Source organism: Acinonyx jubatus, chromosome F2 (genome assembly GCF_027475565.1).
Source record: "Acinonyx jubatus isolate Ajub_Pintada_27869175 chromosome F2, VMU_Ajub_asm_v1.0, whole genome shotgun sequence".
Lineage (NCBI taxonomy): Eukaryota > Metazoa > Chordata > Mammalia > Carnivora > Felidae > Acinonyx > Acinonyx jubatus.
The window spans coordinates 78,864,709-78,880,585 of NC_069394.1; the positions used below are offsets into that span (position 1 = coordinate 78,864,709).

The 15,877-nt window shown below is 37.7% G+C and overlaps 1 protein-coding gene across 3 annotated transcripts in view; it reads right to left on the reverse strand.

Annotated features, from left to right (window-relative positions):
• Nucleotides 1-15,877, reverse strand: part of SNTG1 (syntrophin gamma 1) — an 886,518-nt gene that overhangs the window by 201,912 nt on the left and 668,729 nt on the right. For all 3 annotated transcript variants that reach the window (XM_027042820.2, XM_027042821.2, XM_053208542.1), the window contains 2 exons: nt 7,219-7,301; nt 429-559 (listed from right to left, as the gene is read on the reverse strand). In XM_027042820.2, coding sequence (XP_026898621.1) covers nt 429-559; nt 7,219-7,301 — 214 coding nt within the window. The remainder of the gene's footprint in view (nt 1-428; nt 560-7,218; nt 7,302-15,877) is intronic.

Consider the following 15,877-nt stretch of genomic DNA (forward strand, 5'->3'; position numbering starts at 1 on the left):
AATATTCAAGAATGAAAAGGACATCACTTAGGGTCTACACTTATTTAAAAAGATAATAATATGAGAATAGTATCAAGTACATGAAGATAAATCTTGCTATCTAAAAGAACTATACAATTTCCTTGAAAAAAATAACATTAAAACTAAGATAAATAAACAAAACCCAATAAAACTGTATCCATTAAGGACACTGAATCCATTATAGCAAGTTAGTAGCAGAGTCAGGGCATTAACTGGATGTCTTTTATCATCAGATTCATAAATGTTTGAGTTACACTATTGGTTTTTTTTTTTTTTTTTTTTTAGTTCTTCTTGCTACCATTAAAAATGTGCTGCGAATAAAAATCGTAAGCCATATGATGTTAAAAGTTTGGTTGCAGGCCTGTTTTCAGTGAACAGAAAATCAGAACTCACTGGCGTGAACTCACCGACTCAAGTCTGTCCCAGGCACATACTGAGAGAAACGTGAATGAAGCAGTGGGATCAGCCTAAGGTCACACCATCGTTTTTCCCATCTCAAGCCTGGAGATGTTGGCCAGGACGAACATGACAACGTGTCCTGAAAGAATACAAACAATCAGTATTGGTTTTTTCTTTTTTTTTTTTTTTTTCATTTCTGTGTTTTGAGTTCCTATGTTATGAATACTTTCCATTTGATGGATCGTTTTTTCCCCCTAAATAATCAAAAGACATTTGTAGAATGCCTCAGAAAGGAATCCATATTCATCACCAATAAATTTGTATTTTTAACTTCCTTATTAACAGAATTATATAAGAAAATGAGGAGGGAATAATGGAGATGAAGAATGGCAGGGAAAGCTTATGAAAAAATGGAGTGGGGAGAAGGGAGAAAAAAATAAAAGGGTGACAGAACTCAATTCATTCAGGAATGGAAATATGGGACAAGTTACAAGGAAGTAATGAGTGACAAATATAAGAATAAGTTGTCGTTCATTCAATTACCCAATATTTTCTGAGTATTGGCTAAGCGCTAAACAGTGTTATACATGCTCGTAATTTATCGGTTACTTGTAAATATTTTTGAGTAGAATGAATTTCTTATAAAACAACTTTTAAAAACTACTCAAGGAAATCTCTGTCGTGTTTTAACTTCAAGTTTATAAAATGTTTGTATGTTCGTATATTGTTTTAAATTGATGTTAAATCAACCACTGCTGGTTTAAAATTACATGTATTTTAAGTTTCATTAAAAGCCTGGGTCTTTTGGGGTTCCTGGGTGGCTCAGTCGGCTGGGCGGCCGACTTCGGCTCAGGTCATGATCTCGTGGTCCCTGAGTTCGAGCCTCACGTCGGGCTCTGACAGCTCAGCGCCTGGAGCCTGCTTCAGATTCTGTCTCCCTTTCTCTCTGCCCCTCCCCGACTCATGCTCTGTCTCTGTCTGTCTCTCTGTCTCTGTCAATAATAAATAAACATTAAAAAATTAAAAAAAAAAAGAACTTTGGGTCTTTTTCCTTATGTATAGAAGAAACATATTTGAATAAAATTTGGGCTTTTCACACTTGATGATGATCCACGCTTCTTTCATTATTTCAGCTTTACTTTACAATTTCTTCCTGGCAGCAGTACCTGGAATAATCTTGATATTTAAGTTTGCATGGATTGTAAGGGCCAAGGCATGATCTGATTTCTTTATGTTCTATAGAGTCTATAATTTTTGAGTGATGATGTTAGGAAATTCTATTTTAGTCTAGATTTTGAAACTCCATTAGTCTCAATATTATCATTAACATTTTTTTAAAGATTTTATTTTTAAGTAATTTCTACACCCAACAGGGGGCTCAAACCCAGAACTCGGAGATCAAGAGTCCCAGGATCCCCTGACTAAGCCAGTCAGGCACCTCTAACATCTTAAGGTATTAATTTCTTCAAAATTGCTTCCACTGTTTTCACTAAAGGTCACATGCTGTTTGGCATTATTATGTTAATGCACCCACTGTGCCAATAAATATCTACTAAATCCTTCCGGTTGTTGAGGACACTGGGTAGGAAGGCAAGGGCAGCCTTGCTAAGACCATCCAGTGAGGGGCCCCCTGCTGGTGATTGGTCTCCAAGACACCTAGTTTTTAATGCTTATCTTGTGATTGCAAAGGCACAAACGTAGGTTTCATGTTAATCCTGCTTCTGGCCTTGATGTCTCATGTTATAGACGGTCACCATGTGAAATGAGGTCAGTTAGGTGGCAGTATACAACAGGGTGACGAAGGCTCAGGCTCGGAATCAGAATCAGATCACCTGGGTTCCAAAATGCCAATTTCCCAACTGACGAGTCCTTTAACCGAGGAGCAATTTATTTAAATGATCTGTGTTTTATTGTGCCTATCTCCAACGATAAGCTTATTAAAAGACTCCTCTTACAAAAGAAAAACCTAAAGCTTTTTTTAGGCCCATTAAATTATTGCTTCCCCACCTTTTCTGCATGAAGGCACTCGAAGAAATAATGATCCTGAGTAACATACTAGGGTACGTAGACTAGGTTTCTGTGGTCAGAGCAGACTATAGGGAATGAGAGTGTCCCAGGGTCTACCAATGACTATTAAGCACATATCAGAGTATGTCTGGAGCCCACTCACAGGACCCCATGCACATGGGGCTCTCCTGAGAAATTTTACAGTAAATAATTGACCCAAGTCAGCCAGGCTGCAAATGACAGTGCTAGGCAGATCCACTCAGCTCTACATCTTTACGATTCTAGGGCCATCACGTCTCTCATCGCACAACATTTACCAGTCATACTTGCAAGTGAAACTATGCAAAGAATAATTAGGATTTTTGTCGTGATTGTTTCACTCTCTGGCTACATGGTTCTAGGCAAATTATTTAAAGATGATGGTTCCTCTTCTTTCTTGAAAAGTACAAATAGTCCCCCTCACTTTATATGTTCCTCAAACAAATGACATAGAAACCGTAACAGAACATAATGACTGAAGCGATGGATTATTGAGGACAATGGTAATCACCAACACACGAGTATGGTAAGTTTTATATGACTTCATAGTCTTCTATGAACATATGAAATGAAATATTTCAAGTATGAAAATACGTGTGAAATTTGACACGTCTTTGATGTAGCACTGCACCTTGATACTTTCATGAACAAAGTTGCCATTGTCACTTTCTTTTATATTGCCTCCTTATAAAAAATATGAAATAAGTCCCACTTGAGCTACTGAAACTTTCAGTTTTAATTTCGTTTTATAGATCTTTTATTTATAATGGAATATATAGTGCTCTTTGAAGATTATTTATCTTTAGTTAATTGTGAAAGTTGAATAAAATTTTCTTTCTAGTTTTTTCTTTAACAGTAGTCTTAGGGTTGTTTTTAATTATATATGAGCTAGAACCAACATTTTTTTTTAATTTCAAGGATCATAACTACTTTTCAGGAGCTTTGTTCTTCAATGTCAAGAATGTTGTTTCTTAGAATATTAATAATGTGAATGGAAAAGTAATATTTAGATATTCTTTGCTTTAAAATAGATTCTTTTCCCCAAAGTTAACACATTTTAAAGTATATTGCCATGCAATTGCCACTCAAGAATAGCATCATACCAAAATAGAATTGAATACAGAGCAAAATGCTGATCCGGATTTTGTTAAGGACTTGGCATAAAAAAATATTCATTAAAGATATACAGTTATGAAAAACATTTCTCAGAATTTGGTTAGGTAATTATCTGAATTTAAGTCTTCTGGTGGACACAAAACAAATTCTTTTTTTTTTTTTCATATTGGCTGGCACACCAAAGGACTCTTTTATCCCTAAAATTGGTGACCTGGGGTCCTTAGAAGGACTAGACTATATTTTTAGTAAGAAGATGGGGTAATGGTAAAATATTTTCCCATATGCCTAAAATGCTGTTTCAGAAAACAAAACTCATGCCTACTTACTCAAAATTTGCTTCAGAGAATAAGTAAGGCATAGGAATTAAAACAATGGGTTGCTTCGTCCAGGATAGACTTAAAGATTTAGACACATCAGAGAACTGAATGTTTCTCTTCAGGAGACTATTTATAACGTGCACACATTCTGTGGAAAATATGTCTCATAGTACATACTGCCTTCCCAGTTCTCACTGTTCATTTATTTACTGATGGGTCAGAAGAAAGCATGCCTTTGACTGCTCCTAATTTTATAAATCTTTGAGAAGCAATATCCTCTACTCTCCACACCTTATAGAAGAGAAACACAGGATAGCACCCGGCTGGGTAAGTCGGTATGAGCTGATCGGGCCTGAACCCTTATTCCGTGATAGGCATCAGAACAAAATTTGGTTTGTGGTCCCTCAGTGTTTGTTGAGCTCAATTAAGTCCGATATTCCAAGTCTCTAGGAGCCCTTCTCTCTGATATCAGAAGGCTAGATCTGTTGTTCTTTTTCTGCTTCTATCATAGTTCATTTTATGCATTTGTCTATAGATCTGAATTTTAAACTTTCTGGGTCAGGAAACACAATTAACTTCTCCCCATGGTACCTAAAGAAGTGTTTCCCAAAAGTAGGTTCTCAGCAAAAATTCATTTAATTGAAACACATTGATTTTTTTTTAATTTAATGCACTCTATGTCAATTTACATATGTTTGGATCTTTATTCTCTAAAATCATGGTGAGTATCATGAATTCGCCTGCGCTTAAAGATCTTCAGGGATGTCAAAATAATGTTCAACCCTAAGCTAAAAGCAAAACAAAAGGCCTCTTGAAAATGGAAAGACATAATCCCTGTAAGGAAAATTTATGACAATTTTTTTTTATTTTATATAGCTGGGTTTACTTGGAACAGTCATGTTATAGAATTACTGAGTGATTTTCTTGTTTTAATTATGCCTTTCTAAGGGAGGACATAATAGCAAGCAACACCATACAGGCACAGTTCATGAAATCAATTTCATACATGTTTTTATGTATGTCAGTGGGATAAGTTAAAACCTGACTGATTCTTACCTATAGCCCACCCATGGTGACTTCTCTACTTCTCATTATCATAAAGGAATCCAAGGGTACAAGGACAAGAATTAGAATAAAACAATGACTAAACATCTTCCTCCACTCTGAAGTCAAGGAGCTCTTCCTTCGTGTCTGAGGAGCAGAGCTAAGATGGGGACTTTGGGTCAATGAGATGAGAAGGGAAAGTTCTCAGGAGAAACCTGTGAGGACTGAGGGAAGCAGTGGATGAGACAGGGAGCAACTGCGCCAGAGATGGGGACTCCTGAAGAGAGGCCTCAAGTTGTAGGCTGCAGCCATCCCCCAGGAGTGGTGATTCCAGATTCCTAGGCACAGGGTCCTTACAGGAGAGGTCAGCAGTGAATGGGGCGGTTTGGGGGGCAGGTAACCAGCACTCACAGCAGCTGGGGTAGTAGGTGCACCAGCCCAGTAAAGGGGATTGGAAGGGCATCAGAAGCACCAAGAGCATCTAGATCGTAAGGAAAGAAGGTGAGCGGTTCCTGAGGTAAGACGTGAAGATTTGTTTGGAGACTGGAAGTCAACTAATTGAGAAGTGTGGTAATGGCGGCACAGAATGTATTTATTTATTTACTCATTAGGAAATCACTGTTGAAACTACTCAGATCTTGCCACCTTCTGAAGATCAGTGTTTTAAATGTCATCTAGAATGTGACAATTATTTCTCTGGTAACAAAAATAAGAGAGGAGATCGGATTAAATACACCCAGATGTGCTTGGTTGATGCAGGTAGAGGTAACCCTTGGTCTTGCCAAGGGTTCCTCTTTAGGAGCAAAGAATAATGAAACTATAAAAGGACTCGAGTACCTAAGGCACGCAGCTAAAGAACAGCAGTGACGCAGTGAGGTACAATGAAGGTTGGAGATGCTCCAAAGAGTAAAACGCCACAATTAGGGCAAGAATTTCAAGTGGAAGACGAATCATCCAAGTCAGAAGCTACAGGTGTTTTATAACCTAATATGCAGAATAGAAAAATAAATTCCTGCTTAATGTCTGCTCTGCTGCTCTTCATGTTTGTGATCCCGGCGGAAAGTTCGACTCGCACGTAACCTGAGAAAACTGCTTTGACCTGAAGATGTGTGAACGTTTTGAAGGGTGAAATATAAGGAGTTCAAACACGTTTATTAAAAAACAAAGCAAAACAAAAACAAGCAAAAAAACTTGCTTGCCCCAAACTACAAGTGGAAAAGGAAATTTAACGTTCTATTAAATGTATATAAAACAAACATGCCAATTTTATCAGTGATTAAATACATGTGTAGTTTAACATTCATTATGTTTTAATATGATGCCAGATCTTTCTCGCTTTGTGTTAATTTCCTGGCATGCCGGCAGATCTTTAAGAAATCTTACCAAAAGGAAAATTAAACAGCTACTTTCAGCTAAATTATTTCAAAGGAAAAATGATAAAAATCATGTCAAATCATTTAGAGCATGAAATTACGTATAATATGCACTATGATAAAATGATTACATGATGTTATGTGATCTCATGAAGTTAGTCTCATTAGCTTGCAAAAGGCTTAATGCAGACCTGAGAGGAGAAAAATGACATTAAAAAATAAATGACTGAGGCACGTGGGTAGTTCAGTCCGTTAAGCCTCCGACTTCAGCTCAGGTCATGATCTCATGGTTCATGAGTTCAAGCCCCAAGTCAGGCTCTGTGCTGACAGCCTGGAGCCTGGAGCCTGCTTCAGATTCTTTGTCTCCCTTTCTTTCTTCTCCTCCCCAGCTTGTGCTCTGTCTCTCTCTCTCTTAAAAACAAAAACAAAAACAAAAACAAAAAACAAAAACATCAAAAACTTTTTAAAAATTAATAATTGACCTATTTATTTTTTCCTGGTTTACCCTAATTCTTTGAAGTTTACTTATTTATTTTGAGAGAGAAAGAGCACGCAAGCAGAGAAGGGGCAGAGACAGAGACGAGAGAGAGATTCCCAAGCAGGCTCCACACTGCCAGCACAGAGCTACAGGGCTCGAACTCACCGTGAGATTTGTGAGGTGGACCAAGAGTCAGATACTAAACCGACTGAGTCACCCAGATGTCCCCTGGTTTATCCTAATTCTTAAAGGATGAAGCAAACAAGGACTTCAACTATATCAGAGCAATGAGATTCGATAGCAGTTTTTGGAAAATAGGAAAATAGGAAAACACACACACACACACACACACACACACACACATATTTTCCGCCTTTCTTTGTGTTATCTCCTTATTAGTCTGAATATGTCTTGGCCATCTTACTGTATTGTTGGGATGATAGTTGAGATGCAACCCACTGTCACAAAGAGGAGAGGAGGTACCACTGCTCTGGTCACTTGGAGCACCTGCAGGAAAAAAAAAATCACAACACCCCACTGGTCAGAACACCAAAATCTGCTAGACTGCATTCTACATTGTATTTTTCCAGATCCTCGATCATACCATGAAATCAGTTACTAAAATACATTTTTACCTCACTTCTATCAAAGCCACGGTTTTGCAAGTAGGCTAAGTGACTAAAATGGGACCCTGAAGGATACCCATGTGTTTATCTTTGATTTCAGAAACGATGTGAAGCTTTATTAATGAAAACATACAACCTTGTAGAACTGTTATTGAATTCCATTATCCCAAGTGACCTACGCTTATGACCCATACTTACAATTGTGCAGAATTTGGTTCATCTACAAAGTTCCATTCACTGTCACATTTCAACCTACTTGCAAATCATATTGGTAGTTATCATCATTTTCCATGATGCAAATAAAGTTTGCATGGGCTCTTTCTTTATAAATGTTCTAGGCATATGCTATAATTGGAAGTACCTTCACTGATGCTATCTAAATTGGTGAAATTGAAACTAAAAAGCTTCACATCAGATTCTCACGAGAAACCTAAGTATGAGTAATGGGTGTCTTAAACTCAGCTTTCACAATGCAGTAATTTTTACAGTCAGGATTAGAATTATGTATTTCTTGATTTTTGATGAATTGCGTTATTTGAAAACATTATACGTTTTGAAGGGGCAAATGTTGATAAATATGTACTATTGATATAATTGACTCCCAATTTTTATTTAAATCTTATACTTAAATTCAAACATGAGAGGTCCTAGGTGACATTCCTAACATTAACTAATGTGTTGAAAAAGGAAGTGATTTTGTTTTCCATTTTTATCACTCTAAAGTTCCATAGCTTTCCTGGTGCTAAGAAGAGGATCACAGGCTTTTCTCCAAACCAGCATGAATATAGTTTTTCTACTGTTTAAATCTTAAGCATTTCATACTTTGTTTTAGCTAATTTTCCTTTTGATGTTTATCTGCATTTTCTCTTATGAGACACTATTTTAATGCATAAACATATTACTTTCAAATTTATATCCATTTTGAGCAGAATAAAATGCTATGTCAAATTCTGTGACAGATCTAAAGCAGTCTTGTCAGTGATATTCCAAGATTTAAACGAATGCACAAAAGAAAGGTACAAAGTTAATGATCTATGCTTTCACATTAAGAAGTTAGGTATGAAAGAGAAAACAAATCAAAGTAAATAGAAGATAGAAAACAATAAAAGTGAAGTGGAAAATAATAAGATTGAAACAAAAGAATGGACAAAATTAACCAAGACAAAAATGGGTTTTTTTTTGGAAAGATTAATAAAACCCATAGGAAAAGTGATGGGGCAAAGGAGTGAGAAAATACAAGTTACTGATATCAGGAACAAAAGAGGCAGTATTATTGCAAGTCGAGCAAGTCAACAAATCTTAAAAGGAATAATAAAATGATATGATGAATAACTTCATGCAATTAAATTCGTAACTTAGTTAAAATGGCAAAAAAAAAAATCTTGAAAAACATTTTACCAAACCTTACAAAGGAAGAAAAAAATATCAGAAAAAGTCCTATAAGCACTGAAGAGATTAATTCAGACAAAATAAAAACTATAATTCTAGGCTCAGATTGCTTTTTTGGTGAGTTTACTAAATGATTTAAGAAAAATATACTATTACTGTTAAGCAAATTCTTTGTGGAAATAAAGGAGGAGTTACCACTGCACAACGTACGTGAAAATGTCAAAAACCCTGCCACCAAAATCCCACTAAAACATTAACAAGATGTATATATGGATATCCCTCATGAACATTTGTTTTCAAAAGAGTCTTAATATATTAGCAAATTGAAACCAGCAATAAATTTTTTTTTTCATCACCATGTAGTGTTTATCCCGGGAATACAAGCTCAATTTGGCATTCCAAACAAATATTCAAAAATACACCACATCGATCTTGGAACACGGTGAAGAAGTGAGGGGACCCGCCGTTCCCTCCTCTTTCAATCAAAGTACTGTTGAAGCTAAAGGACTTTTAACTCTGAGAGTCGGGGAGGAAAAGAGACAGTCTCACGTCCAGAGACCCACCAGGACAACCTGACCGGCCACAGGTGCATGATTGAGAACTGGGGGAGACAAAACGAATGGAGGAGAGGGATCCTCTTCTGCGGAGCGACAAAGGGAAGAGAAAGAGCGGCTGGGGAAGCACAGGACTGTATCTGGGGGAGAGAAAAACCACCGACCCGGCGACAAAGACCCAATCCCTGACTGCGGGCCTTTTCTGGACTGGGGCCGACTGTCCTGTTCTCCCACAAGGGGAGGAAAGGAGCCAGCCCGGGCTCGGTGGCTACGTCAGGAGCGCCGTCTGCAGTGGGAGACAGTGGTCCCCTTCCTGGAGTGCTGTGGGACAGGACAAAGCCTGCCTGCAATAGAGGGCAACATGGACAGGTGCTTCCCCAGTACTAGGGGGTGGACTGGGGGTGGGGGGCGCAGAGCCAGAGTTTAAATCCCAGCTGAGCGCTGGGCATGGGAGTCGGCGGAGCAGGACAAACCCCGTTATTTGCATCCACACCACAGTGAAGATGGGTCGAACACAGTAGTTTGGGACACGCTGTCCATGGAGAAGGTCCTGGGGACAGACAGGGGGCCCACAGTGGAGGCGGACCCGCCCACACCAAACCACGCCCCTTGGCGCTGGGTAACTGCCCATCTCCTGGAGCAGGATTGACAGGGAGGAACCAGACAGCCCCTCCTCCAGACCAGCGCTGCTGTTTTGCCTGATTTAATTCTCAGACAATTCTACTATGTAGATACATTCTTCCTACCTTTTCTCCTTCTTATCTCGTCCCTCCTCTAGTCTAGTTACTCTGGTTGTTGGTTGCTAGTTTGTTTAAGCAGACATATTTAATCCATTCTCTTGATACATGTTCTACACCTCCTTCTTTAATCTCCTTCTCTCTCTTGGGGTTAAGCCTTAAAGTTTCTCTGTCTAGATAAATTATTTTATTTTTCTTTTTCCCTGCCTCCTTCTTTATTTTCCTTTCTCTCTCTCTGGATTAAGCCATATAGTTTATCTGGTCCTTTTTTACCCTTTATTTTCCCCGTTCCTGTCATGTCTCTCTTTGTATGGGATAAGGGCTCTTCCTTATCTGCCTCCACCTGTTGTTTACTTGTAGCTGGTGTTCCTGGTTTTTGTTTTTGGGATTTTTGATTGTTTGTGTGTGTTTGAGTGTTTTTGCTTTCTGTTTGTTTTTGTTTCTTTGTTTTACTTTCCAGGGCTACTTCAAGAACAAATCAAAGCACACTTATTGGAGGGTTCAAAACATCACTACGAGTAGGGAGATAAAGCAGCCAGAGTCACAACAACAAAGAACAAGTAACACTCTCCAAATACACCTCCTGAAGGGTCAGGCCCTGGACAGTGTATGATCCCTCTTTAACATAGTAGTGTTTGCAGGAACAGGACATGTAGCAAGCTTTTAAAACACATAAGGGACAGAAAAGTAGCCAAAATGATGAAACGGAAGAATTCCCCTCAAAAGAAATTCCAGGAAGAAATGACAGCTAAAGAATTGATCAAAAAAGATATAAACAATATAACTGGACAAGAATTTAGAATAATAGTCATAAGATTAACTGATGGAGTTGAAAAACAGACAGCAGAGAATCTATTATGCAGAAATCAAGGAACTAAAAAATAGTCATGATGAATTAAAAATTGCTGTAAACGAGGTGCAAAATAAACGAGAGTGGTGACAGCCAGAATTGAAGAGGCAGGGGGAGAATAGGTGAAATAGAAGATAAAATTATGGAAAAAGATGAAGCTGAGAAAAAGAGAGAAAAAATATTCTGGATCACAAGGGGAGAATTAGAGAACTAAGTGACTCAATGAAACAGAACAATATCTGTATCATAGGAGTTACAGAAGAAGAAGAGAGACAGAGAGGGGCCAAAGGTGTGCTTGAACAAATCGTAGCTGAGAACTTCCTCAATTTGGGGAAGGAAACAGACATTGAAATCCAGGAGGCACAGAGAACTCCCTTCAGACATAACTTGAATCGATCGTCTGCATGACATATCATAGTGAAACTGGCAAAATACAAAGATAAAGAGAGAATTCTGAAAGCAGCTAGGGACAAATGGGCCTTAACCTACACATAAGGTAGACACATAAGGGTAGTAGTTTCAATCTATCTACTGAAACATGGCAGACTAGAAAGGAGTGGCAAGAAATCTTCAATGTAATGAACAGGAAAAATATGCAGCCAAGTCTGTCGTTCAGAATAGAAGGACAGACAAAGGTTTTCCCAAACAAACAAAAACTGAAGTAATTCATTACCACTAAAACAGCCCTACAAGAGATCCTAAGGGGGACTCTGTGAGTGAAATGTTGCAAAGACCACAAAGGACCAGAGACATCACTACAAGCATGAAAACTACAGACATCACAATGACTCTAAAACCATGTCTTTTAATAACAACACTGAATAGAAATGGACTAAATGTTCCAATCAAAAGACATAGGGTATCAGAATGGATAAAAAAAAAAAAAACAAGACCCACCTATTTGCTGTCTACAAGAGAGTCATTGTAGACCTGAGGACACCTTCAGATTGCAAGTGAGGGGATGGAGAACTACCTATTATGCTACTGGAAGTGAAAAGAAAGCTGCAGTAGCCATACTTATATCAGACAAACTAGATTTTAAACTAAAGACTGTAACAAGAGATGAAGAAGGGCATTATATAATAATTACAGTGTCTATCCATCAAGAAGAGCTAACAGTTATGAGTGTTTATGCACTGAATTCGAAGGCACCCAAATATATGAAACAATCACAAACCTAAGCAATCTTGTTGGTAAGAATGTGGTAATTGCAGGGGACTTTAATACTCCACTTACAACAACGGGCAGATTATCTAGGCAGAAAATCAATAAAGAAACAATGGCCTTCGATAATACACTGGGCCAGATGGACTTGACAAATATATTTAGAACTCTGCATCCCAAAGCAATGGAATATACTTTCTTCTCCAGTGCACATGGAACATTCTCCAAGATAGATCATATACTGGGTCACAAAACAGCCCTCAATAAATATAAAGGAATTAAGATCATACCATGCACACTTTCAGATCACAATGCTATGAAACATGAAATCAACCACAGGAAAAAGGTTGGAAAACCTCCAAATGCATGGAGGTTAAAGAACATCCTACTAAAGAATGAATGGGTCAACCAGACAATTAAAGAAGAAATAAAAAATATATATTGAAACAAATGAAAATGAAAACACAACAATTCAAACCCTTTGGGATACAGCAAAGGCAGTTCTAAGAGGGAAATACATTGCAATCCAGGCCTATCTCAAGAAACAAGAAATATCCCAAATACAAAATCTAACAGCACACCTAAAGGAACTAGAAGCAGAACAACAAAGAAACCTCAAAAACAGCAGAAGAAGAGATATCATAAAGATCAGGGCAGAAATAAACAATATATGATCCAAAACAAAACAAAACAAAGCCAACAGTAGAACAGATCAATGAAACCAAGAGTTGGTTTTTCGAAAAAATAAACAAAATTGATAAACCTCTAGCCAGGCTTCTCAAAAAGAAAAGAGAGAGGACCCAAATAGATAAAATCATGAATGAAAATGTATTTATCACAACCAATCCCTCAGAAATACAAGGAATTATCATAGAATACTATGAAAAATTATATGCCAACAAACAGGATAACCTGGAAGGAATGGACAAATTCCTAGACACTCACACAATACCAAAACTCAAATGGGAAGAAATAGAAAATTTGAACAGACCCATAATTAGTGAAGAAATTGAATCAGTTATCAAAAATCTCCCAACAAATAAGAGCCCTGGACCACATGGCTTCCTGGGGAATTCCACCAGACATTTAAAGCAGAGATAATACCTATCCTTCTCAAGCTATTCCAAAAAATAGAAATGGAAAGAAAAATTCCAGACTCATTCTATGAAGCCAGCATTACCCTGATTCCTAAACCAGAGAGGGACCCCACAAAAAAGAAGAACTACAGGCTAATATCCCTGATGAAATTAATGCAAAAATTCTCAACCAGATATTAGCAAATTGAATTCAACAGCATATGAAAAGAATTATTCACCATGATCAAGTGGGATTCATTCCCAGGCTGCATGGCTGGTTTAATATTCTCAAATTAATCCATGTGATACATCATATTAATAGAAGAAAGGAGAAGACCCATATGATCCTCTCAATAGATGAAGAAAAAGTATTGACAAAATACAGCATCCTTTCTTAAAACCCTCAGGAAAGTCAGGATAGAAGGAACATACCTAAACATCATAAAAGCCATGTCTGAAAAGCCTACTGCTAATATCATCCTCAATGGGGAAAAACTCAGAGCTTTCCCCCTGAGGTCAGGAGCACGACAGGGATGTCCACTCTCACTGCTGTTGTTTAACATAGTGTTGGAAATCTTAGCATCAGCAATCAGACAACAAAGTGAAATCAAAGGCATCAAAATTGGAAAAGAAGAAGTCAAACTTTCAGTTTCACAGGTGACATGATACTCTACATGAAAACCCAAAGGCTCCACCAAAAGACTCCAGGAACTGATACATGAATTCAGCAAAACTGAAGGATACAAAATTAATGTACAGAAATTAATGTACAATAAAATTGCATTTTATACATTAATAATGAAGCAACAAAAGAGAAATAAAGAAACTGGTCCCATTTACAATTGCACCAAGAATGATAAAATACCTATGAATAAACCTAATTAAAGATGCAAAAGATCTGTATGCTGAAAACTATAGAAAGCTTATGAAGGAAATTGAAGAAGATACAAAGAAATGGAAAAACATTCCAATCTCACGGAAAGGAAGAATAAATATTATTAAAATGTCAATACTACCCAAAGCAATGTACACATTCAATGCAATCCCAATCAAAATTCTTCTTAAAGCTCAAACAAGCAATCTTAAAATTTGTATGGAACCACAGAAGACCCCAATTAGCCAAAATAATATTGAAGAAGGAAATCAAAGTGGGAGGCATCACAATCCCAGACTTTAGCCTCTACTACAAAGCTGTAATTATCAGGACAGTCTGGTATTGGCACAAAAACAGACACATAGACCAATGAAATAGAATAGAGAACCCAGAACTGGGCCCACAAATGTGTGGCCAACTAAGCTTTGACAATGCAGGAAAGAGTATCCAATGGAAAAAAGACAGTCTCTTTAACAAATGGTTCTGGGAGAACTGGACAGCAACATGCAGAAGAATGAAACTAGACGACTTTCTTACACCATTCACAAAAAACAAACTCAAAATAGATGAAAGACCTAAATGTGAGATAGGAAACCATCCAAACCCTAAGGGAGAAAGCAGGCAACAACCTCTTTGACCTCAGCCACAGCAATTTCTTACTCAACACATCTCCAAAATCAGGGAAATTAAAAGCAAAAATGAACTATTGGGATCTTATCAAGATAAAAAGCTTCTGCACTGCAAAGGAAACAATCAACAAAACTAAAAGGCAACTGACCGAATGGGAGAAGGTATTTGCAAATGACATATCAGATAGAGGGTTAGTATCCAAAATCTATAAAGAACTCACCAAATTCCACACCTGAAAAATGAATAATCCAGTGAAGAAATGGGCAGAAGACATGAATAGACACTTTTCCAAAGAAGACATCCAGATGGTCAACACACACATGAAAAGACACTCAGTGTAACTCTTCATCAGGGAAATACAAATCAAAGCCACACTGAGATACCACCTCACGCTAAAATTAACAAATCAGGAAACTACAGATGCTGGCAAGGATGTGGAGAAAGGGGGACATTCTTATACTCTTGGTGGAAAGGCAAACTGGTGCAGCCGCTGTGGAAAACAGTGTGGAGGTTCCTCAAAAAGTTAAAAATAGAACTACCCTGTGACCCAGCAATAGCACTACTAGGAATTCATCCTAAGGTTACAGGAGTGCTGATTCATAGGGCACTTGTAACCCAATGTTTATAGGAGCATTTTCAACAACAGCCAAATTATGGAAAGAGCCTAAATGCCCATCAACTGACAAATGGATAAAGAAGATGTGGTTTATATATTCAATGGACTGCTACTTGGCAATGAGACAAAATGAAATCTTGCCATTTGCAGCAACGTGGATGGAACTGGAGAGTGTTGTGCTAAGTGAAATAAGTCAGGCAGAGAAAGACAGATACCATATGTTTTCACTCATATGTGGATCTTGAGAAACTCAACAGAAGACCATGGGGGAAGGGAAGGGGAAAAAATTACAGAGAGGGAGGGAGGCAAACCCTAAGAGAGTCTTAAATGCAGAGAACAAACTGAGGGTGGATGGGGGGCCGGATGAGGGGAAAGTGGGTGATGGGCATTGAGAAGGGCACCTGTTGGGATGAGCACTAGTGTGGTATGGAAACCTATTTGACAATAGATTATATTCATAAAAATATAATAAAAAATAAAAATACACCATATCAGCAGAATAAAAAAAAAGATTAAAAATATAATCTTCCAATGGGTATAAAAAATATTTGTGATAATTCGACATCA